This window comes from Dama dama, chromosome 4, assembly GCF_033118175.1.
Source record: "Dama dama isolate Ldn47 chromosome 4, ASM3311817v1, whole genome shotgun sequence".
NCBI classification, from domain to species: Eukaryota; Metazoa; Chordata; class Mammalia; order Artiodactyla; family Cervidae; genus Dama; species Dama dama.
In genome coordinates, this window is record NC_083684.1 from 62,030,494 (window position 1) to 62,055,535 (window position 25,042).

Here is a 25,042-nt window from a genome sequence, read left to right on the forward strand (position 1 = left end):
CACATGTTGCATCTAGCCATCACACTTTACTCTTTATCCGTCTGGAATGGGTCCTGAATTTTTCTCTATCTTTTGTGACCTTGACACTTTGGGAGATTACAGGCTGGTTGTTTTCTCAGTGTGGGTGCACCTTCTCTTGATTAGATTCGGGTTACGTGTTTTTGGCACAGGTCTCCCAGAAGAGTTCCCTGCTCTCTCCACCTCCCACCACGCCCTTTTCCTGAGTAAACTTTGTGCAGAAGCTTATGTAGCACAGACACCAAAAAGTGAGCTTGAAGCACCCAGCTTGGGAAAATTTCTGCAAGTGACACCCCGTATGACCAGCACCTCGAAGTCCCCGCAAGCTCCTTCCGGTCGCCAGAAACCCCCGTAACCTGGCGTCTAACAGCATAGAGTTATTTTGTTGTCATTGTTCAGTTGCTCAGCCATGTCCGACTCTTTACGACCCCGTGGACTGCAACACATCAGGCTTCCCCGTCCTTCACCATCTCTCTGAGTTTGCTCGAACTCATGTCCATTGAGTCAGCAATGCCATCCAATCAGCTCATCCTCTGTCACCCGCTTCTCCTCTTGCCCTCTTGAATTTGGAACAGATTATTCTGCCTGCTCTTAAATTTGGAACAAACAGACAAACAGTCTGTGCACTTTCTTTTTCTTAAAAAAAAAATTATTTATTTGGCTGCATTAGGTCTCAGCTGAAGCACTTGGGACCTTTGAGTCACGTGGACCCTTCATTGTGCCGCCGGACCCTCTGGTCGTGGTGCAAGGGCTCAGCTGCTCGGCAGCGTGTGGGACCGTAGTTCCCCAACACAGGGGTTGAACCCAGACCCCTTGCATTGGAAGCAGGAGTCTTAACCACTGGACCACTAGGGAAGTCCTGACCAAATCTAGATCCAGTTCTGAACAAAATCAAGACCTGCGTTCCTTTGGATCCCACAGTGACTACCCTCTGTTAAAACCAAACACCAGACATTTTCGTGTGTATGTAAAACAGCTCGGATTAGTCTCAGAGCATCTGAAACCATTATTCATAGACACGAATGTCCACTGGGATGTTTCAGAATCACTCGGGATGTGGACATCTCGTGATACAGATGGGCTGCATCTGGTGCCCACCCGCGCAGTCTCTGATGTCCAGAAACACCCCAATATGTTGCTGGGGTGGTGCCCATCCCTGTGCCAACCAACCCCTGCACGTTCCCAGGGTGTCCTCTAGGGGGCAGCATTGCCCACTTAGGGCGAGATGTCTAGCCCCTTTGGTGTCTGCGTGCTAAATCGCTTCAGTTGTGTCCAACTCTTGGGTGACCCCATGGACCGTAGCTGGCCAGGCTCCTCTGCACAGACGTGCAAATACAATCCATCTTTTACAGCATCTGAGTTGGAGAAATCAGCTACACACAACAGTTATTTGTAACCCCCAAGCCAACAGTCCTTGTGTTTGTGTGGTTCTTGGCGTCATTCATAGAGGAGTGAAAGCTTTGAGCTGCCCAGGGAGCACCCAACCGAAGTTCCAGGGGCTGCATTCCGCTTTCTTGTTCTAGCTCATACTGCAAACCAGTATCCTTTCTGCAACCTACTGGGTGCCACGTTTTTCACTTTGGGGATGCTTTTTGTTTGGCGATTTCACTGTTTGAAATGCTCCTCCAAGCATAGTGCTTAATGCCATCTGGTGTCCCTAGGAGCAAGAAGACTGTGATGCTGGGTATAGAGAAAATAGGTGTGTAAGAAAAGCTCCCTTCAGGTTCCAGTTATCGTGAATGTTAGTTGTGAGTTCAATGTGAATCAATGCTATACATCAGATAAGGTGGCCTTTTAAAAATTTTTATTGAAATATAGTTGATTTACAATGTTGTGTTAATTTCTGCTGTACACCAGAGTGATATATATATATATATATAGTTTTTTATATTTAAATCTTATACACATCACTTTATAAAATGGACATGTGTGCATAGCCCGCCAGGCTCCACTGTCCATGGGGTTCTCCAGGCAAGAACACTGGAGTGGGTTGCTGTGTCCGCCTCCAGAGGATCTTCCTGACCTAGGGATCAAACCTGTGTCTCCTGTGGTTCCTGCATTACAGGTGGATTCTTTACCACTGGGCCAGGGGAAGCCCGAAACAGATATGAGCAGACACCAAATGGCAATAAAGCAAACCTCGTATATAAAATCTCCTGGAGAAGGGAATGGCAACCCACTCCAGCATTCTTGCCTGGAGAATCCCATGGACAGAAGGTCCATAGGGTCGCAAAGACTGGGACATGACTGAAGCGACTTAGCATGATGGATGCGTGTCTATAAAATACAGAATTCATTTATCCATTCAGGTATTTTAAGACGTGCCTGGAGTCAGGTGGTGGTGTAATTTGACATAGGGTTTTAAGCTAGATTTCTTTTTAAAAGTTTATTTTTGTAATTGAGGTGTTGAAGTATAGCTGATGTATTATGTGTTAGTTTCAGATGTACAGCAAAGTGATTCAGTTATACGTATATATATCCTTTTTCAGATTCTTTTCCACGATAGGTTATTACAGGAGACTGAGTCTAGTTCCCTGGGCTGTGCAGTAGGTCCTCGTCTCAGGTAGGCTTCTAAGGGGCTAGTTCACACCTTGGGCCACGTGTCGTGACCTCGCTCTCTGCTGCCCCCTAGCCATGCTGCGGATGGTCTCGGCTGTTCTCCAGTTTGGCAACATCGTCCTGAAGAGAGAACGGAACACCGACCAAGCCTCCATGCCCGACAACACAGGTACCGCCCCCTGGCCTGCTGCCCACCGTCATACAGACCTGCCTCCCCCAGGCCCGCCCTGATTTCCTGCCCTTGGCTGAATCTTTACTGAGAAAACACCTTCCACTCTTTACCTGATTATACAGAGTGTGAGCTCTGCTGAAAATGTGAACAACACCAGTGTGCCAGAGAGGGGGTGAGCAGGGTCCCCCATCATCTCAGCCCCTCCCAGGGTGAGCCCAGTGAGCCCTGGGCATGTCTCCTCCTCGCCTCTGTGCTTTGCTTTTTTTTTTTTGCCTTTCAAAAGCAGAAGTATAGTTGATACTCATTTTTTTTCCTTTTTCTTTTTATCCAAATGAAAATAGCTCTGCTTCATTATTATGATAAAATAATACAATCTGGATGGGGAAGAAACTCTGGCAAGACAGCGAAGGATAAAGGCAGGGAAATTACCCATAATTACTGCTCACATTTTGGGGCAGCTCTCTCTGGGTTTTGTTCTATGTCTGTATCAATGAGGAGATAATTATCACAGAAATGGAATCGTGCTTGACACCCCCTTCCCCTCAGGATGGGAAGAGCTTGCTGTCCTGATCATGAAACCCTATGGGCTCATTTTCAAAAGGTTTACAACACAGGGCATATGAAGAAATGGGCATCCCTCTCTCTCTCTTTTTTTTTTGGTGGTCGGGGGATCTATATCAATATCAATGCGGAACCATGCAATATTCAGGATCTTCATTCTGAACCAGGGATCAAACCTGCACCCCTTGCAGTGGAAGCTCAGAGTCCTAACCACTGGACCACTAGGGAAGTCCAGAAGGATCATCTCTGACCGTGTCATTGATCTGAGCTATTTCTGTGACATCTGGTGGGTTCAGACACCCAGCAGGTGTTCAGTATGAACTCATTCATTCATTTGGTTTACAAACTGGGGTCAACAAAGACTTTTAAAATGGTCCACATTAAAAAAAATCTTAAAAAAAAGTACACACGGAGGGCTTAAAACCCTGTTAGGCCATCCTGTTACTGGCAGCGTAGTACTCTGTGCTGGGTTTGTTTGTTTGTTTTTTTTTTCATTTTAAAATATTCTTGTGTAAGGGAAAATCACTGCAGATGAATTAGAAATTGCAGTTGCAGAGAGAGACAGATTTAAATCTTCATCACCTCTCAGAAATAACCACTGCTGAAAAACTCCTCCTAGGTGTTTTTCCTTTTTGCTGGTGCTGAGTATTTGTAGTAGCTAACTTCCCATGATGCAAGTGATAGAAGCTTCGAAACACTTCTTAACGATCATTTTAATTCAGAGGCGAAAGAAGAAACACACCTGCCCGCACAGTCCTGCCTCCATCTTCTGCCAAAAGAGCCGTTAACATTTTGGCAATTATTTTTCCTACAAAATAAGGAAGATCAATGAATTTTTAAAGATTTCTTTTGGGTTTGGCCACCTCAATGAATTGTTATGCCAAGAGCTGTCCCCCCAACATTTTATTAAGACACCTTCCAACATACAGAAAAGTTCAAAGAATTTTATACCAAGTATTTGGATCCACCACCGAGATTTTACCATTGACATTTTACCACATTTGCCTCATTGACTATCTTTCCATCCTCTGCTCACTTGTCTTTTTTTCCTGGCACATTTCAAAGTTGCAGATACTGATAAAGACCCTTCAGCATGGGTACCACTTACTGGCGTCCAACATTTGTTTACAATTCCTTCTTGAACTTGAAGTGAAACATACATATCATGAAATGTACATGGCTTAAGTGTACCATGTAATAATTTATAATTATCATTTACTTACTTATTAAATAATTATGTATAATAATAATATTTAGTGACTGCAGAACACTCGTTCAAATGGGTGGACCCTGGCTCTAACCAATCCCCAACATTGGGCATGCAGGCTGTTTCCTGGTTTTCTCGATCATAAGCAACACTGTGATGAGCATCCTCTTAGTCCAGTCTTTACTCACCTCTGGTTTATTTTTGCCAACTTGGGGTCCCAGGAGGAGAATTGGTAGGCCAGAGAACACACACTTTTAGGACCCCTAATGCCTCTAGCGGGAAAGGCTGGGGTCCCACCAACAGCTGTGGGGTCGCACCCTCTCCCCCACTCCTCGCTGTCCCCACCTCCCAGTGCTGACCCCATCTTGTGCGTCTTGCCCTCAGCTGCACAGAAGCTCTGCCGCCTCCTGGGCCTGGGGGTGACGGATTTCTCCCGCGCCCTGCTCACCCCCCGCATCAAAGTTGGCCGGGACTACGTGCAGAAAGCACAGACCAAGGAACAGGTGGGCGAGGCTGGGGGCAGTGGGTGCAGGGAGGGTCCTGGATTTTTAAGCAGCCTATGCCTGTTCTTTCTCACTCACTCAGCAAACTTTGGCTGAATATCTGTTCAATTACCGACTCTGGTCTAGGTGCTAGCATAAAGGCAGTCATGGAAACAAGGACCATGCCTTCAGGGAGCTCAGGGTAGTAAGGAATCAGATAATAGAAGAGACGGGGATGCTTTCTATGCAGGAGGGGGTTGGGGTCGTCAAGAAAGCCTTCTCGGAGGAGGTGACATTTGAATTGAGGCTTGGATGGTTTAAGACAAAGGGAATAGCATGTGTAAAGGCCCTGAAGGTGGAACAAGTAAGGAGATCAGTGAGGCTAGAGAGCTGGGGAGAGGGTGATAGAAGCTGCAGCCAGAGAGGTTAGAAGGGGACAGATTATCCAAGGTCTTAAGGGCTACAGTAAGGAGGTGAGTTTTATTCAAAGTGCTTTAGTAGGTCAGTGAGGATGTAAGCTGGGGACCAACTTGATTCAGTTTGTCTTTTATAAAAATTCCCTTGTCTATTATGTGGAGAATTGGCTCTAGGGGGCACTGGTGGAAGCAGAGAGACAGGAAGAGGCCACTGTCATAGCCTAGGCAAGTGATGATAGCAGAACATACACAGGTGATGCAGTGGGGGTGGGGAGAAGTGAACATGGACCAGCTCTTTTCAGAATCCAATTCTGGGGTAGAGGCCTCTGCCTGACCCTCGAATACGAGTGCTGGGCACTCGAGGTCCTAGGCGCAGTGGGGGATAGGAGACTGAGTGTCACTCTGACCCAGGTTCCACGCTCAGTGAAAGAGTGGATGAAGAAGCTGAGTCACAGAGAGCTTTATTCACATGCCTCAGGTCACACAGCCTCTAAATGGCAGAGCTAGGATTCCAACCTTGGTGTCAGGCCCCAGATCCCACTCTCTTACCTGTTCTACAGTGGAAATTGGTTCAAGAGTTGGGTGGAGGATTCATGAACTAACGAGCCCCCAAGCACCTCATACAGGGCCCGGCACACAGTAGGCCTTCAGTAACGGTCCACCAGTGTTAATGTCATCACTCTCGATGAACCACAATGGGACGGCTTCTGCAACCAGGGTCTCCTCGCCAGCCCCAGGGGGACGGACCGGGGCGCTGATGGGCAGGCGGGGTCCTCACTGTGCGCCCCGCCCCGCAGGCTGACTTTGCGCTGGAGGCGCTGGCCAAGGCCACCTACGAGCGTCTCTTCCGCTGGCTAGTGCTGCGTCTCAACCGAGCCCTGGACCGCAGCCCCCGGCAGGGCGCCTCCTTCCTGGGCATCCTGGACATCGCGGGCTTTGAGATCTTCCAGGTCAGCTCTATGTGTCTGGCGGGAGGCCGGGAGGGCTCCCACGCTGGCCTGGCTCCCCTTCTCTGGGTCCCTGTCTCCCTCTCTCTGGTCCCCCTCCCCCTCTCCCTGGGTCTCTGTACCCCCCTCTGGGTCCCGCCCCTCTCTCTCATGCGTCCCCACCCCCCGCAGCTGAACTCCTTCGAGCAGCTCTGTATCAATTACACCAATGAGAAGCTGCAGCAGCTATTCAACCACACGATGTTCGTGCTGGAGCAAGAGGAGTACCAACGCGAGGGCATCCCCTGGACCTTCCTCGACTTCGGCCTCGACCTGCAGCCCTGCATCGACCTCATCGAGCGGCCGGTGAGCGCACGGCTCCTCCCGCCACACCCCGCCGTCACCCGGCGGTTCACCCGCATCTCCTCTGCCTTCCGTGTCCTCTGCCTTCCGTGTCGCTTTGGTCCAGCCCCTCCCTCCCTCCCAGCCTTGGGCTTTTCCATCAGTTAAATGGGGAAAACGTGTGACCGCTAGATGATTGGAACCCAGAACGTTCCTACCACCGGCCGGCTCGAATCGAGGGCTGATTGACAGCTAGAACTGTGATGGTGGTTCTCCTGTTGGCTAGTAGGTCCCAAGTGGCACAAGAGCTAAAAATTAGCAGCAACCTAACTGTCCAGTTTTGGGGGATTGGACTTAACGCTTCTCCCTGCTCTGTCTACGGTCAGGCCAACCCCCCCGGACTCCTGGCTCTGCTGGATGAGGAGTGCTGGTTCCCAAAGGCCACGGACAAGTCCTTTGTGGAGAAGGTGGCCCAGGAGCAGGGCGGCCACCCCAAGTTCCAGAGGCCAAGGCACCTGCGGGATCAGGCCGACTTCAGTGTCCTGCATTATGCAGGCAAGGTAGGGAACAGGGAGTGGTGGGGCAGCCTTGAGGCACGCGGGTGGGAGTGAGGATGCAGGGAGGATGCAAGGGGAAGGCAGGGGCCACCTGGTGTCCACCGGAAAAGTCCCCGTCAGGCCAGGGGCCAGGAGCGAGGACTCTATCTGATGAAGTCAGCAAAGCCTTCCTCAAGGTGGGGGTATTTGCAGTAGGTTTTGAGGGATGAATAGGAGTTCACCAGGTAGAGAGTTAGGTGTATTTTATTCACTCATTTGGCCAATGTATGCCTTTTGTGTGTGCAGCCCTGTGCTGAGCAAAGTTGGGGACCCATGTCAGACATGATTCTGTCCTCACAAAGTTCCTTCTCTGGGAGGAAGACTAATAAAGACCATTGGGATAAAAGGCTGATGAGTGCCTTAACAGAGGCAGCTACAGAGAGTATCAAAGTCCAGAGGAGGAAAGCCAAGGAAGGTCTCACAGAGGAGAGTGATGCTTGATCGAGCTCTAAATCAAAGATCAGAGACTTCCCTGGTGGTCCAGTGGCAATTCAGGGGGCCGGGGTTTGTTCCCTGGTCGGGGAACTAGATCCCACATGCCACAACTAAGACCCGGTGCAGCCGAATAAATAACGAAAGGGCCAGCAAACATTTTCTGTCACTCATTTCAGCTTTGGGGAACAGACAGTCTCTGGCACAACTGCTCAGTTCTGCCATCATAGCACAAAAGCAGCCACGAGTTCACACATAAATGAAGGCTGTATTCCAATAAAACTTTATTTACAAAAGGAGGTGGCAGGCTGAATTTGGCCTGTGGACCGGGGCTATCTGGCAACCCCTGGTCTAAATGATGAGTAAGGTTGAGTGGACGGGGGCGGAAACCACATACCCCAGGGCTGGCCGGCAGGAGACCCGTGTGTCCTGTCCTAGAACTGTTGTTTCCCACACATTTTCTGAGATTTCCCGCAGGCCCAGGGCTGTGCTGCACTCACTCAGACTCAGACCCTGGCCTCTGGCAGCCACCCCGAGGGTGGGGGAAGGAGGGCACAGCAGGGACTCCTGATGGTCCAAGATTGTGACTCTCCCAGGAAGGAGTCGGCCCTGTGAAAATCCACGGGGGTGGGGGGGCGAGTCACAGGAGGCGGGAACGGCAGGCGTCAAAATCCTGAGGTGGAAAGGAGCTTGCACGTTTGAGGAGGAGTGTGGCTGAGAAAATAAGAAGTGATGATAGTGGATGAGGTCATGGAGGCGCGGGCAGAGTAAGGGAGGGGAGCCAGGCGGCGGGTGGGTGAAGTCCGGGAGAGAGACACAAGGTGGCGCCAGCGCGCTCGTGAGCGGTGAGCGCGGCCCCCGCACCCCGCACCCCGTCCCACCGCCAATCTGGGGTTTTTCAGCTTCTGGGAGGCTCCTTGGGAAATCCGAAGAGCCTCAGTCCACTCCCCCACCACCCTCCTCTGCCCGATCTCATTCAGGTCGACTACAAGGCCAACGAGTGGCTGATGAAAAACATGGACCCCCTGAATGACAACGTCGCAGCCCTGCTCCACCAGAGCACAGACCGGCTGACGGCGGAGATCTGGAAAGACGGTGAGGACCCGCTTCCCCCGGCCTGTCCCTGGAGCTCTGCGCACCCCTTCAGTTTTGTTTCAGAGGCTGAGTTCTGAACTCAGATACAGAACTGGTACCAGGACCGACAGCCTCACAATAGTGTTTCCAGTTAGTAACTGAGGGATCAATATTTCAAACTAGCTTCGCACTCACTGATAAAACACCCAGCTTAATCAGAAATGAGACAAGGATGCTCCCTGACAACACTGCTGTGAAATACTGTTTTGGTGATAGTAGTTTATGCAATCAGGCCAGCAAAATAAGTGAGCATGTGAATAGTCAAAAGGAAGCTATGAAGTTAACTGTGGATGTCATGTGTCCATCGCCCCACCCACCCCCCACCCGGCAAAAAAACATCAAGAGATTTGAATGAAAAGGAATAAATAACAAGAGAACTAAGATAAGTGATGCTTTACATGTTAGTCAACTTTCAGACTTTGCTTTCCCTTCAGGGAAGAAGGGAGGAGCAAAAACCAAGAGATAGTTTTGGTTTCCTGCTCCAACAAGACCCATGTGAGTTTGGCCATCAGTCTTTTCAGATGGACACTCCTAGGCGGCAGATAGAAACGCTATGTCCATGCTTGTCCCTGATCCTTAGAGGAAGTTTGAGAGATGATTTATAAAACTAGCAAAACCAGCATCTCTGTTTCCCCTGATTCCAGGTTTCCAGAATCTGTCAATTGTCTTAATCTTTTATTGAAGTGAAAAGCATAGTAGTGGAAATGTCAGCCCATGCAATTAGACAAGAGAACAAAATAATCAAGAAGAGTCGTTCCAAAACAGACTCAGAGCAAAATGGCATAGGGCATCTTGATACAGTCAGCTGATTTTAGACAGTATCTCATGCCGTTTATACAAGAAGATTTGAAAAGCAGTATTTGAGTTTCAGTAACAGAACCAGAAGGACTTCCCAGGTGGCGTTAGTGGTAAAGAACCCACCTGCCAATGCAGGAGACATAAAAGACACAGGTTTGATACCTGGGTCAGGAAGATCACCTGGAGGAGGAAATGGCAACCCACTCCAGTATTCTTGCCTGGAGAATCCCATGGACAGAGGAGCCTAGTGGGCTACAGTCCATGGGGTTGCAAAGAGTCAGACACAACTGAGAGACTTAGCATGCACACACATGCAACAGAACCAGGTTCTGCCGAGAAACATCTCCTTCAGACTGAAAATCTCCCCTCTCAACTTCTTAAAATTCATGCCCTATTCATGGCCACATGATGTTCCCCCTAACCCCTCACATGCTCTACCCCATATATGCTTGGCTCTCAAAGGCTCCAAGAGAGAAAGTAGAAGTGGTAAAGCCTCTTGATTGTCCTAGTCTGAAATCCAGCACAGTATTGTCTCCTCCACAGTTCTCCCAAACAAAGCAAGTCTTAAGATCAGCCCAGGTTTGAGAAGCAGCCAGTCCCAGAGTGGGATGGGGAATTGGGGCCATTTCTGCATCAGTCTTTACTCCAGCTGCCCTGAGTCCAGAGTCGGCTTTGCTTTCTGGCATCCTGACAGCCCAGCATTGGGTACCCCGCACCCTCGGCAGCTCAGGGGAGGAGACCAATGAGACCTGCTCTCTTCAGAGAGGCAAACGCAACAAGCTGGGTGGGAACCTTGGCTTAGTCCTGAGCTTCCTGGCAGCCAGGGCAAAAAGGGGGTACCTAGTAAAAACAGATACAGACCCAACCTCTAGGGAGAGAGGTTTTCTCCCCGCCCCCAACCCTGGGCATTAAATTCTCAGAGGACATTTATCCTTTCAACCAACATTGGTGCCCTCACTAGTCAACATAAATGTGAACAGGACAGTCTCCCTGGCTTAAAAGTTCATGGTCCAGTGGTTAAGACTCTGCCCTTCCAATGCAGGGGCTCAGGTTCAATTCCTGGTCGGAGAACTAAGATCCCATATGCCGCACAGTGTGGCCAAAAGGAAAAAAAAATTAATGGCCAAAGTCAGGTTTCCCCTCCTCCTGCTTTGCTGTGTGCTGTTGACTAATAACCCTCTCTTCTTTTTCCTTCCTGCCACCTTCTCTGTCCTCTCATGCTGCTCCCCTTCGCATCTCCCACCCCATCTCCCTGCCTCTCCCCCCATCTGTCCTCACCCCCCAGAACACGGGGGCTTGCAGCAGTTCTCTTTCCTTGGCTCCTTCCCACCGTCGCCCCCAGGATCTTCAGGGAGGCACGGCTCTGCCATTTCTCCATCAGGGGGTGGGTGTTGCTGTGCGTCAACGGGTGAGATTTCCTGGACGAGGAGGGTGGGTCCTTCGGACCGGGAACCTGTTTTGAATGTCTATCCCCTTTCCTTTCCACCCAGAGATCTCCCCCTCTTCTTTTTCCCCCTCTTGTCGGCTCCCTCAGCAGTTTCCAGATTCTTCATAGCAGCACAAGGCCTTCTTTGAACTAAACCGCATGTAAACATACAAACAATTATGATGGTATTAAGTTCATTCAGGGTTTTTTGTAATAGTGTACAAAAATCCGAACGAATCTTTTGGCCACCCCTCTGTCAGCTGGCATTAAGCCAGCATATACTATGTGCTGAGCCCTTTTACTATTATTAACACATGGAATCCTCCAAACACCCAGTCAGGTGTTAGTGCTCTTACCCCTGTTATAGGTGAGGATGTGGAAGCCCAGAGAGGTTAAGTCACCTGTCTGAGGTTACATAGCCAGTAAGGGGCCGAGTTGGGATTTGAACCCAGAGCCTCCCCTCTTACCTGTCATTTCGATAATAACTAGGGGCATGGCGGTGGGGGTAGGGAGACTTAGACCTGGGGAGGAAAAATGTCATATCTGAACCCCCACTGTTCACCAAGCTCTGCTTTCTGGGAGAATTATCTAGTTGATTCCATAACCCTCACGATTGGGGATTGCAGGCCATCAGATTCTGCCCCAGCTGCAGGTCCTGGAACTGCACGTGATTTCATACATTGAATTTGTGACAAAGGAGTGGCTATTGCTCACTAGTTGAAGTGACACCATCAAATAATAAAACAAAGTTACGGAACTTTCCTGATGCACCAGTGGCAAAGGTGCCATGCTTCCAGTACAAGGGCCCTGGGTTTGATCTCTGGTCAGGAAACTAGATCCCATATGTGACAAGTAAGACTTGGCCAGCCAAATAAATAAATAAATATTTTTTTAAAAAGACAAAGTTACCATGAAATCAGGCCTTTCTGGGAAAATGGTGACTGTGGAGGCAGTTGGTGTTGTTTGTTTTTTCTTTCCTTTTTTAAAATTTCTTTTTTATTTTTTGGCCTTATTTTAAATATGATAATAAAGCCACCTTTCACTGCATTTTTAACATGACACTGTTTTAAGTTCCTAAAAATGCACCTGTGGTTATCACCCTTTTCCTTCTCGGTACCTCAGTTTCCTCATCTGTAAAATGGGGATGACTCTTATAGGCTTATAAACAAGCCGATGTATGTCAAGTGCTTTGAGCAGAACCTGGCAGAGAGTCAGTGCTAAGGAAGCATTTGCTATCATCATCATCATTTGTTGATAAGGAAAATGGAGAAGAAGGGTCAGGGTTTGAGAGGATTCACACCACTTTGGTTCAGATCCTGGGTCTTCAGATCCTAAACTGTGTGGCCTTGGGCACAGTTTTCCAGCTTTCTGAGCCTCAGTTTGCACATCAGCGCAATGGGCTGATAATACCTGCCTTGCTAGTCTATGAGAGATGGTTCATATGTAAAGTATCAGGTCTTATAAATAATGAGATCCTTGACTTCGGCCAATTCAGTCCCCTAAAACTGACCCCTGACTTTATTCTTTCTCCCACAGTGGAGGGCATTGTGGGGCTGGAGCAAGTGAACAGCCTTGGGGACGGCCCACCTGGTGGCCGCCCTCGCCGGGGCATGTTCCGGACAGTGGGACAGCTCTACAAGGAGTCCCTGAGCCGCCTCATGGCCACACTCAGCAACACCAACCCCAGCTTCGTCCGCTGTATCATTCCCAACCACGAGAAGAGGGTGAGTGATCCAGCCCGGGGAGAGAAGATGGCTCTGGAGGGAGGAAAAATCCCAGTCACTGAATTTGGTTGCAGCTGTGTCTGGTCCCAGGCTCACTTCTGACTGTGTGACCTGAGTATGTTGCTTTCCCTCCCAGGCTCATGGCCCTGTTAGGAAAATTCATTCATTCATGGGGCTTCCATTTTATCGAGCACCTACTAAATGCCAGGTGGTAGGGATGCTGTGAAATCAAGGAGGGCTCCCTGGAGGAGGTGAGGTCTGAGCTTGGAAGGATAAATGGTATCTCAAACAGAGAGCTGCTTGTGCAAAAACCTAGTAGTTGGTGGGAGTATGAAATGTGCAAGGGATAGAAAAAAGGCCACTGGAGCTGGGGAGAGGTGTCGGGAGACCATGCCTGGCCTCCCAGGCTATCAATAAGTTTTTTAGTTGGGAAAATCAGAGAACTGACCCTGTAGAGAAGGGTCAACATAAGAGAAGATGAAACTACAAAATTAGGTGCTTGGGGCTCATACTGTCCTCAGAAGGTAGGAGCTGCAGTTATTGGGGAGGTGGCTCTGTGTGCGTCTCCGATCTCTGTAAATACTGTGCGTGTGTTAGTTGCTCAGTTGTTTAACTCTTTGCACCCTATGGACTATAGCCCGCCCGGCTCCTCTGTCCAAGGGATTCTCCAGGCAAGAATTCTGGGGTGGGTTGCCAGTTCCTACTCCAGGGGATCTTTGCAACCCAGGGATCAGACCCACATCTCTTGCATTTCCTGCATTGGCAAGAGGATTCTTTACCCCTGTGCCACCTGGGAAGCCCCTCTGAAGTTGGAATGTGGCTTAACAATCAATGACCTATCAGAGTGTAATTGACAGGAGTTTTTCTTTCTTGGTGATATATAAAATAGCAGTGTGTTTTATAATTGAGGGTGCCTTATATTTGATGAAATATGGCATACACAGACTCAGCCGCTTCTCCATAGAGCCCTGGTCCTTTTAAGTGGAAAATGGCGCTTAGAGTCTAAGATGTGGCTGTTTGGTGTGCTCAATGGTATCAAGGTGTCACTCCAGGGGGATTCCAGTTGTAGCTGAGGTTGGTTGATCTAGAGGTTCCATAAAAAAAACTGGTTATTGTGTTGACTACTCTAGGGGCCTGGGCAAGGCAAGAGTTGTGTTTTAGAATGCATAATTTTTGTAGTGTTTAGATTTTTACTGAGTGCCAGGTAGTAGGGATACAGTGAAATTGGGGAGGGCTCCCTGGAGGAGGTGAATGCTTCCTGGGTTTCCTTGGTGGCTCAGTGGTAAAGAATCTGCCTGCCAATGCAGGAGACGAGGGTTCCATCCCTCATCGGGAAGATCCCCCGGAGAAGGAACTGGCAACCCACTCCAGTATTCTTGCTGGGAAGTCCCATGGACAGAGGAGCCTGGTGGGCTACAGTCCGTGAGGTCACAAAGGAGTCAGACATGGCTTGGCAACTAAACAAATAGCAACAACAATATTTATATATTTATTTGGGTGCACTGGGTCTTAGTGACGGCATGTGGGATCTAGTTCTGCCAGCAGTGATCAGACTATGCCCCCCCCCGCCATTGGGAGCCCTGAATCTCAGCCACTGGAGCAACAGGGAAGTCCTTGAAAGTTAACTACCCAAAATAATAATGCACGTGCTTTGTTCACCTTCCTAGACTACACTATGCAAATTCAGTCCTCTTGCGCTCCTTCCCCTCTACTCTGCTCTTTGCCACGTAATGCTGTCAGTCATTTACTTTTGACGTTTATCAGTGATGTCTTGTGGAGAAGGAAATGGCAACCCACTCCGGTATTCTTGCCTAGAGAATCCCAGGGACAGAGAAGCCTGGTGGGCTGCCGTCTATGGGTCACTCAGAGTCAGACACAACTGAAGCGACTTAGCAGCAGCAGCAGTGATGTCTTGACCTCACTTATTGTCAGTCTCTTGCAGTGGACAGTGAGCTTCCCCGGGGGCAGGCATGTCTGCCTGGCACATAGTAGGTGCTCAGTAAATTATAGGTTGGTGGTTCAGTTGCTAAGTCATGTCTGACTCTTGCGACCCCATGGACTGTAGCCTGCCAGGCTGAGAGTCCATGGGGTTCTCTAGGCAAGAATACTGGAATGGGTTGCCATTTACTTCTCCAGGGAATCTTCCCGACCCAAGGAGCAAAGCCGCGTCTGTTACATCTACCTGCACTGGGAGGCGGGTTCTTTACCACTAGGGCCACTTGGGAAGCCCAAAATTATAGGTTGAACCAGATGAAATTACCTACTGTTTTCGACCTGCCCACCTGCATTCCCCTGCCGGCTGCCGGCCGGTGAGTGGCGCCCCCGTGTGGCGGCCGCTGACCTCGCGCGTCTGTTGCTGCTCTCCGCAGGCGGGGAAGCTGGACCCCCGGCTGGTGCTGGACCAGCTGCGCTGTAACGGCGTCCTGGAGGGCATCCGCATCTGTCGCCAGGGCTTTCCCAACCGCATCCTCTTCCAGGAGTTCCGGCAGCGGTGAGCGGCATGGGGTGGGGTGGGGCCCGGTTTGGAAGCCACAGTATCTGCATCCAAAGCTCCTCTCTCCCGTGCCACTACTTCTGGGCGGGGCGGGGGTGTGGCCTCGGGGCGAGGGGAGGGGCGGGGCCTCTGGGCGAGTGCCTTTGGTTGCTGAGTCTCAGCTTTCTGTGTTGTGGGAGAGCAACGTCCCCTTCAGTGGGCTCCCCAAGAGAAAGCGCATAGAGCACTACGTTGCAATCGCAACAACCATTTCTTATAAAAAGGAAGTCGAGCAAGAGAGAACAGAAAATATCAACATATAAGATCCCTGGTGATTGAGAAACTCTGATAAACACATTTCTCAATCACCAACAGAAACTACAGCACATTAATACATGATATTAATATATTATGTATATGATATTTATGTGGATGTATATATACAGTAAATATTAAAACAAAAATTATGCTTCACACAAGCTGTATGTAGCAGAATCATTCGCTAGAGAATGAGAGCCCCATATACAATTTAAAAGTTTCCTATTAGCCATATTTTTAAAAATGAAAAGAAACAGGGGGAATTAATGATAACAAGAGAGTTTATGTAATCCAATACAGCCAAAATATTAGATCATTTTAACATGTAATCTGGAGAAGGAAATGGCAATCCAATCAGGTAATCTTGCCTGGGAAATTCCATGGACAGAGGAGCCTGGCAGGCTACATACAGTCCATGGGGTCACAGGAGTCAGACACGACTGAGCACCCACACAACATGTAATCAACATAAAAATTTAGTAGTGAGACATTGTGCATTATTTTGTTTCTTACTGAATCTTTGAGATTCAGTGTATGTCTTCCACCCATAGCACATCTCAGTTTGGACACAAAATTTCCAGTGGCCAAAGGGAAATATACTCCTATTAAGGCAATGAAATTGTGTTGAAAAGAAAAATATTTTGTACTGCTTCAGTTTTTAAATTTAAGTTTCGTTTAATTAAAATGAAATGCAATCACAAATGCAGGTCCGCAGTTGCCCCAACCATGTTTGCAGAGCCCAGCAGTTGCATGTGGCCAACAGCAGTACATTGGACAGCTCAGGTCTGCAAGTTCCTGCGCAAAGTGTGGTCCCTGGATCAGCAGCATCAGTATCACCCAGTAGCTTATTAGACATGCATATTTTGGGGCCCCTACCCAGACTTACTGAATCAGGATCTGCATTTTAACAGGATCCTTGGTGACTGAGAAACTCTGATACACGCAGGTGCACACACACACATTTCCCAATCACCAGTTAAAAAATATGGCATATGAATATATGACATTAATACATCATGCGTATGATGTATATGTATGTGTGTATGTTGTATATATCATATCCATTGTTTTTAATGAAATGTCATGATCCAGGGAGAGGGCACAGCAGGGGAAAGGCTCTGAGGATGGACACGTATGTGTTTAATGAAATGGACACAAGTTCGGATTTGCACAGAGAAATGTGAAAGAAACAGCTGTAAGGCACTTAACTGAGGACCTGACACATAAAAAGTTCAAAAACATCAGCCCCCGTTTGTTATTATTCTTACACTTCCAAGACACACCTTTTACATCTCAATGACCTATGCACGAATGCGTGCATGTTTGCATGCGTGCTAAGTCGCTTCAGTTGCATCCAACTCTTTGCAACCCCATGGACTGTAGCCCACCAGCCTCCTCTGTCCATGGGATTCTCCAGGCAAGAATACTGGAGTGGGTTGCCCTTTCCTCCTCCAGGGGATCTTCCCAGCACAGGGATCAAACCAGGTCTCTTAGTCTTCTGCATTGGCAGGGGAGTTCTTTACCATAAGTGCCACCTGGGAAGCCCCAATTTCCTTTGGTGTTGGTGTAATTAAACACTTGTAATCAGCACGTGGTGTATCCCAGGAGGGGCGCTTTTATTGATGACATTGCTCTTGGTGATATCAATGCTCTCAGTCTGGTGAGCGACCCTTGGTGATATTGGAATGTTTCTTTCTCTGACTGTTCCTGTTGTCGTTGTTGTTATAGCTGTTTGTCCCTCTGAGCCCAGTGCCTGGCCATGGGGACAGCTTGCTGTTACTCTTCACCCTACCCCAGCCCTCTCCCTCCATTGCAGGTATGAGATCCTGACGCCCAATGCCATCCCCAAGGGCTTTATGGATGGGAAGCAGGCCTGTGAGAAGATGGTGAGTGAGAGGTGGAGTGCAAGTGTGTGTGTGTGTGTGTGTGTGTGTGTGTCTGCATGGTCTCAAGCGGTGGAGGTTGAGCTGGAAACCTCCCCTCTCCTCACCCCTCCTCCTCATAACCCCTCCCCCACCCCCACAGATCCAGGCCCTAGAATTGGACCCCAACCTCTACCGCGTGGGACAAAGCAAGATCTTCTTCCGGGCAGGCGTTCTGGCCCAGCTAGAAGAAGAGCGGGACCTGAAGGTCACAGATATCATCGTGTCCTTCCAGGCAGCTGCCCGGGGATACCTGGCTCGCAAGTAGGGCTCCACACTATCTCTTGGGGTCACATTGGCCAAGACTGATTCAGGGAGGGTTGATCAGATGTCCCCAGAGGCTGGTTCAGGGAGGGGTTGACCAGATGTCCCCAGAGGTGCTGTAGGAAGGAGTTGACCAGCTGGCTTCAGATGGCAGGGCCTCTGGGATGGTAGAAGGGCTGAGAAACAAAAGGATGGAACCACTAGACACCTAGGCTTCTTGGTTCTACAGTCCCTGAGGCTCCTGAGTGATGCTGGGACCACACAGAAGAGCTCAGTTCAGCCATAGGGTGACCAAGCGTCCCAGTTTGCCTGGGACTGGAGGTTTCCTGGGATGCATGATCTTCGTGCTAAAACAGGAAGCCCCAGGCAAACTGGGTTGAGGTGGTCACCCTAGTGGCTAATACCTCAAGGGACTCCAATCTGGAGGGGGAGACATACGCCAGCACAAAGTGTCACAGTCCAGGGTGAGATGTGCTTCAGTGGGGGTCGTCCAGCTACAGCGAGAGGCCCTGCAGACCAGGTCCTCTTGAAAGACCATGGGGAAGGTGTTCCAGGCAGGAGTGACAGCCTGCCAAGGCCTGGTAATGTGAGAGCCTGGCACATTTCAGGAAGGCGGGGAGTTTTCAGGAAAGTTCCCTTCTCCCTGCGAACTGGCCCAGAGGAAGGATCAGAGACTAAAGGACTCCCCAGACACCAGGCTGAGGGGCAGGGACTATGTCTGGGGGCAGTGTGGGGCAGCAGAGGGCCGGGTCAGCTGTGGATGTAGAAAGACCTCTCTGGAAGCATGTCAGGGATGGACTGGAGGCTGGGAAGGAAGCTGGGGTGTCCGGTAGGGTAGAAAGTGAGATCTGAACTGGGGCTAGGGCTATGGGGCCAGAGTCAAGGGTAGAAAGACTGATGGACTGCACACAAGATTTACCGACAATAGAACAATGCCCATGACTGGTGGGGCTAAGTTGCTTGTCATGTCTGACTCTTGCGACCTCATGGAATGTAGCCCACCAGGCTTCCCTGTCCATGGGATTCTCCAGGCAAGAATACTGGAGTGGGTTGGAATCTTCCCAGCCCAGGGATCAATCTTAAGCCTCTTTCATCTCCTGCATTAACAGGCAGGTTCTTTACCACTAGCGCCACCTGGGAAGCCCAGTAGGCATTTAATAATGGTTGCTAAGGGGACAGGGCCTGGAGGAGCCAGGTCTCCCTTCTCCCACCTGCCTGTCTCCCCACTCAGGGCCTTCCAGAAGCGGCAGCAGCAGCAGAGCGCCCTGAGGGTGATGCAGCGGAACTGTGCGGCTTACCTCAAGCTGAGACACTGGCAGTGGTGGCGGCTCTTCATCAAGGTGAGGGCATCTGGAGGGGTGACCCCAGTGGCAAGGAGACAGGTCCTTGGGGCCAGATCTGCTTGGGCAAGTGACTTCCTTGGTTTGGGCCTCAGTTTTCTGCATCTGTAAAATGGGACCAATCAGCCCAACTCTTGTTCCTTGGGATTCTTCAGTTAACAAGTGACAGAAAATCTGACTCAAAGCAGCGTGGGTAATAGATGCGGGATAGCTTTAGGTGCGGCTGGGTCTAGGGTTGAGTTGGGTGTACCTAAGATCCCCTAGAATTCAATGATTCACTGGAAGGACTCACAGAACTTAGAAAAGCTGTTGCACTCATGGTTACAGTTGATTACAGTGAAAGGATGGACATTAAAGTCAGGAAAGGTAAAGGTGCATGGGGCACAGCCCAAAATTCCATTTGGGTTCTTCAGGTGTGGGTGGGGCTGGCCTGTCTCTCCAGCCAGAATCACACAGTGTAAAGTGCGTCTTTCACCACGGACTTGGACTAAGAACTTTGTGGCACACTGTGAGTGGCCAGTGGCTGCTGCAGGCAAAGCGATCCTGTAGCAAAATGGGGTACATTTAGTGCTGCTTGTCATGTACCCTGGACTGTTCTAGACTCTTGGTAAATATGAAGTCATCCATGCATTCTGAAAACCCTGTGAAATAGGGGCTGTTATTATTCCCAATTTTTTTTTTTTTTTTTTTTTTTTTTTTTTTGGTTTTTGGCCCCAGTGAGGGACATGTAAGATCTTAGTTCCCCGACCAGGGATCCAACCTACATCCCCTTCATTGAAAGCACAGTCTTTCTTTTTTTTTTTTCATTTATTTTTATTAGTTGGAGGCTAATTACTTCACAACATTGCAGTGGGTTTTGTCATACATTGACATGAATCAGCCATGGAGTTACATGTGTTCCCCATCCCGATCCCCCCTCCCACCTCCCTCTCCACCCGATTCCTCTGGGTCTTCCCAGTGCACCAGGCCCGAGCACTTGTCTCATGCATCCCACCTGGGCTGGTGATCTGTTTCCCTATAGATAATATACATGCTGTTCTCTCGAAACCTCCCACCCTCGCCTTCTCCCACAGAGTCCAAAAGTCTGTTCTGTACATCTGTGTCTCTTTTTCTGTTTTGCGTATAGGGTTATCATTACCATCTTCCTAAATTCCATATATATGTGTTAGTATGCTGTAATGTTCTTTATCTTTCTGGCTTACTTCACTCTGTGTAATGGGCTCCAGTTTCATCCATCTCATTAGAGCTGATTCAAATGAATTCTTTTTAACGGCTGAGTAATATTCCATGGTGTATATGTACCACAGCTTCCTTATCCATTCATCTGCTAATGGGCATCTAGGTTGCTTCCATGTCCTGGCTATTATAAACAATGCTGCGATGAACATTGGGGTGCACGTGTCTCTTTCAGATCTGGTTTCCTCAGTGTGTATGCCCAGAAGTGGGCTTGCTGGGTCATATGGCAGTTCTATTTCGAGTTTTTTAAGAACTCTCCACACTGTTTTCCATAGTGGAAAGCACAGTCTTTTTCTTCTTCTTTTTTTAAATTTGTGGCCAAACCAGTGGGCATGTGGGATCTTAGTTCCCTGACCAGGGGATCAAACCTGTGCCCTCTGCATTGGAAGGCTGAGTCTTAACCACTGGACCACCCGGGGAAGCCCCTCTCATCCCACTTTTATAGATGAGGTGACAAAGCCGGAAGTGGAGGAGCTGGCATGAGAACCCAGGAATGAGGCTCCTCTCAGAGTGTGAGCTGTTAGCTTCCAAGCCCAGTGGCCTCCCACGGTGGGAGCCAGCCATCCACACCCCCTGCTGTCCCCACAGGTGAAGCCGCTGCTGCAGGTAACGCGGCAGGATGAGGTGCTGCAGGCGCGGGCTCAGGAACTACAGAAAGTGCAGGAGCTGCAGCAGCAGAGTGCCCGCGAGGTGGGCGAGCTCCAGGGCCGGGTGGCGCAGGTAAGGGGCGGGGCCATCGGGCGGTGGGCGGGCCGGTGGGCGGGGCCTGTGGCGGTGGGCGGGGCTTCCGACGGAGTGCGCGGCAGGAATAGATTGCCAGCGGAGTTTCACTGGGGCGGAATGGGGGCGGAAACTGTGCTGTGGTGAGCCGTGAGATGCAGGGAGCAGGGTCCTGGGGATGTAGCCTGGGTATCTGGTGGGAGTGGGGCTGGTGCTGCTGAGACGAGATGCTCAGGTAGCTGGTCCAGCACGGGGTCAGGGCAGGAGTCCAGTTTCGTGGTGGGGCCGCCCTCCGCAGGCGGGGGATCTTTCACTGTTGCCAGTATTTCTGGTATCTTAAAATAACGCCGAAGCAAAGCCCTTCTCGTTCATTTTTTCTGTTTGCTTTTTCGGAGTTATTTCCTTTGGTTGAATTTTTAGGCGTGGGAGTAGTAAATGCAATGTGAGCTGACAGAAAGTCCTCCAGAGGCCATTTGGATGGAGGATGGACTGGAGATGGAGAAGCTGGAGGCTGGGAGGCCAGGAAGAGTCCACTGGGAGAGGATGAAACCTGAGCCTGTTAGGGTTATGGGGACAGAGTGGGGTGGCAGGGCAGGAGGGATGGAGGGGGACTGACGGACTATAGGGAAGTGAGGGAGACGGAGGAACCCAGAGGGCTGACTCGGTGACTGGGGCTTATCCTGAGATGACGGGCAGGTTGGGGGACTGTCTTCCATCCCTTCCTCCTGCCCGCCCCAGGCTCCCAGGGCAGACTAGATCAGGGGGCAGGAGACCCTAGTGCTCCGTGGAGGGCCATCCTGGGAGCACTGCCTAGCAGCCGCTGACCCCCCGCCACCCCGTCCCCAGCTGGAAGAGGAGCGTGCCCGCCTGGCAGAGCAGCTGCGCGCAGAGGCAGAGCTGTGTGCTGAGGCTGAGGAGACCCGGGGGCGGCTAGCAGCCCGGAAGCAGGAGCTCGAGCTGGTGGTGTCCGAGCTGGAGGCCCGCGTGGGTGAGGAGGAGGAGTGCAGCCGCCAGCTGCAAACCGAGAAGAAGAGGCTGCAGCAACATATACAGGTCTGCCCACCCCGCCCCCCTGCCTGCGCGCCGGGCCGCCTCCCCCACCCCTTCTGTTGACCCCACCCACCTCTGCTTTTGCAAACCCTGCCTCTTAAAAACAAGTCTCAGTTCAAAGTGGCTTAAGCAAAAGGACTACTTTTGTTTGCTCGGGTCAAATAATGGGAGGCGCTGGAATGGGGTCAGCTTCAGGCATGGCTGGATCCAGGTGCTCAAGCAATTGCCTCAGTACCCTGCCTCTCTCCATCTCCTGGCTCCGTTTGCCTCTGTGCTGCTGCATTCTGAGGCTGGCTGCCCTCCCGTGGTTCCCCTTCAAAACCCACAGATGTGTTCTACGCTTAAGGCACATCTCAGTTCAGATGCTGAATTCTCACTGGCAGGACTTCATCAGCATTTGTGCTTCATTGCTTCTTCAGCGGAAACAAGTAGATTCACATCCCCAAGTTGGGCCAAACATACTTCAAAGTTTCCCAATAATTAACTGAGTGGTTTTCAATTTAAGAGAAGCTGAGTTAAATTGGAAATTCAGCTCCTCAGTCAGACTGGTCACATTTTGAGAACTCGGTGGTGTTTTAATCACCATCTCTTGACCCCATTGGGGAGGGAGAGCCCTATCCTGCGGTTATGGAGATGGCCTCACACACCACACCTGATCCTGGACAGATGTGCAAGAAAGCACGTTACTGGTCAAAAATGCTCACAGCCTGAGGGAGGCGGCCACTGTGACGGACGGTCATGGTGGGCTTGCACTCAGGAACGCAGTGAACCAGCTGCTGCTGTGGGAGGCAGGCTTAGTAGTAACGAGAGAGTGAGGTGACCCTGGGTTCCTGCAGGAAGATGTGACTGGTTTGTCTGATTAATTACGTTATCTTTTGGTGCACCACATGGCGTGCCTGATCTTAATTCTCCAGCCAGGCACCCCATCCCCGTGCCTCCGAACTCATGCCCCCAGCATTGGAAGTGAGGAGTCCTAACCATTGGACCACCCCCAATTGCTTTGCTTAAATAATTCCAAGGACTAGCAGGTAATTGAAGTATATAGATGGGGATAAGCAGATACCCTGTCTGGTCCCCAGGATATAATATCTGTACCCTGTATAGATATTGTGTATAGATATCTATACAGACAGTGTAGACAAGGTATAGATATTGTATTCTGGGCACCAGGTTCTATGCATTGAATAGTGCCTGGCCCCCCTACCAGGCACTCAATCAATGTTTATTGAGCCAATGAATGAAAGTAATGGTTGGGTCCTTCCCAGCCCCACCCAAAGTGTGGCCCTGTCTGAGCCACACGCCCTGGGGGTCTGTGAGCCATCCCCACCACCCCCATCCTTCCCATCACACCCCAGTCCCCAGCCTCTGGGTCCTCACCCCACTTCCTCCATACTCCAGGAGCTGGAGACTCACCTCGAGGCTGAGGAAGGGGCCCGGCAGAAGCTACAGCTGGAGAAGGTGACGACGGAGGCAAAGCTGAAAAAGTTGGGGGAAGATCTGTTACTCTTGGAAGATCAGAACGCCAAACTGAGCAAGGTCAGTGAGCCCCCAAGGGTGGAGGGTGTGGGCCCACTGGTGGGCTGGGTCCCTCTCTGCATCTCCCACCCCCAGCATGCCCCACCTCTAGGAATCTTTGGACTCTCCATCTTGGCTGTGTCTCCCCTGAACTTTTCCCATCTCCTAGCCTCTCTGTCACAGCCTCACTCCAGCCAGTGTTTACTGAGCAGCTATTGTGAGTCATTATTTATCTCTGTGTCATCAGACACTCCAAAGCCTCATTGCTAAAAACAACCCCCATTTCATTACATCCCATTGTTCTGTGGGTCCGCTGGGCTGTGGTCCCCTTAGGCAGTCGCCATGACGTGATGGCAGGGGCTGGAAGGTGATGCCTGGGTGCTCCTTCATGCGGCCTCTCTGCTCACAAGAGAGCCTGGGTTTCTCATCTGGCAGCTCACGGCTCCTAGAAAAAGAAGCAGAAGCAACCAGGCCTCTTAAAGGCTTAAGCCTGGAACTGACATCGCTTTCTCTGAATCCTATACATCAGGTGTTGGCAAAGGTTTTCTCTAAAAGGCCAGATAGTAAACATTCCGGGCTCAGCAGGCTGCTCTGTTTCTGTAACAGCCATGCAATTCTGCCCTTATGATGTGAAAGCAGCCACAGATGGTCTGTGATCAAATGGGTGTGGCTGCATCTCAATAAAACTTTATTTATAAACACAAGCAGTGGGCCACGTTTGGCCTGCAGGCTGTGATATGCAGACCATTGAGCTTAAAGCAGACTCAATCTAGATTCAAGGGGTGGAGAATTGGAACTCTGCCCATGGCTTGGCATGTGGTGAAGAGTCTGCCACCATCTTTAACCTGCCCAGGGTTAAACCCCTGGGCTAGGCACAGGGAATATGGCATTTAACTAACTAGAAAAACATTTCAGTCTTCTTCACAAGGTCATGGGCAAGGGGGATGCTAGCTGAGTCACCCCAGGAAATCAACATAATCATACATTGTGAAATAATTATAAACTGTCAGAAAAGAACAGAAAACTGTGGAAGGGGATGCTCTGACCTGCACTAGGCGTGGTCAGGACAGGCTTCCTGGAGGCATTGGTGCCTGAGTTGAGAGCTCAACGATGCACAGGAGTTTTCTGGAACATTCCTTGAATGCAATGGCTCTTCTCTCCTACTCTGTTCTATGTCTTCCTTTTTAAGGTAGTGCCAACCCACTGCCTAGATTTCCAAAACCACTCACAGTATGGAAAATGCTGCTCAAAAAATACATAAATAATGAAAAAAAATAAAAAATAATAAAAAGACAGAAAAGAAAAAAGTGCTGTTCCAGGCCAGTGCTTCTCAAACTCCCATGTGCCCAAGAATCACAGGGAGAACTTGTTAGAGTGCAGATTCTGACTCGGCAGGTCTAGGGGGGGGACC

At 50.1% G+C, this 25,042-nt stretch overlaps 1 protein-coding gene across 2 annotated transcripts in view; it reads left to right on the forward strand.

Moving 5' to 3' along the window:
* MYH14 (myosin heavy chain 14) overlaps window positions 1–25,042 on the forward strand; it is an 87,947-nt gene that overhangs the window by 38,271 nt on the left and 24,634 nt on the right. For both annotated transcript variants that reach the window (XM_061139883.1, XM_061139884.1), the window contains 14 exons: window positions 2,651–2,746; window positions 4,902–5,020; window positions 6,213–6,365; window positions 6,534–6,707; window positions 7,070–7,243; window positions 8,692–8,806; window positions 12,606–12,793; window positions 15,163–15,284; window positions 17,401–17,470; window positions 17,610–17,770; window positions 19,002–19,110; window positions 20,935–21,066; window positions 21,913–22,119; window positions 23,515–23,652. In XM_061139883.1, the coding sequence (XP_060995866.1) occupies window positions 2,651–2,746; window positions 4,902–5,020; window positions 6,213–6,365; window positions 6,534–6,707; window positions 7,070–7,243; window positions 8,692–8,806; window positions 12,606–12,793; window positions 15,163–15,284; window positions 17,401–17,470; window positions 17,610–17,770; window positions 19,002–19,110; window positions 20,935–21,066; window positions 21,913–22,119; window positions 23,515–23,652 (1,958 nt within the window). The remainder of the gene's footprint in view (window positions 1–2,650; window positions 2,747–4,901; window positions 5,021–6,212; window positions 6,366–6,533; window positions 6,708–7,069; window positions 7,244–8,691; window positions 8,807–12,605; window positions 12,794–15,162; window positions 15,285–17,400; window positions 17,471–17,609; window positions 17,771–19,001; window positions 19,111–20,934; window positions 21,067–21,912; window positions 22,120–23,514; window positions 23,653–25,042) is intronic.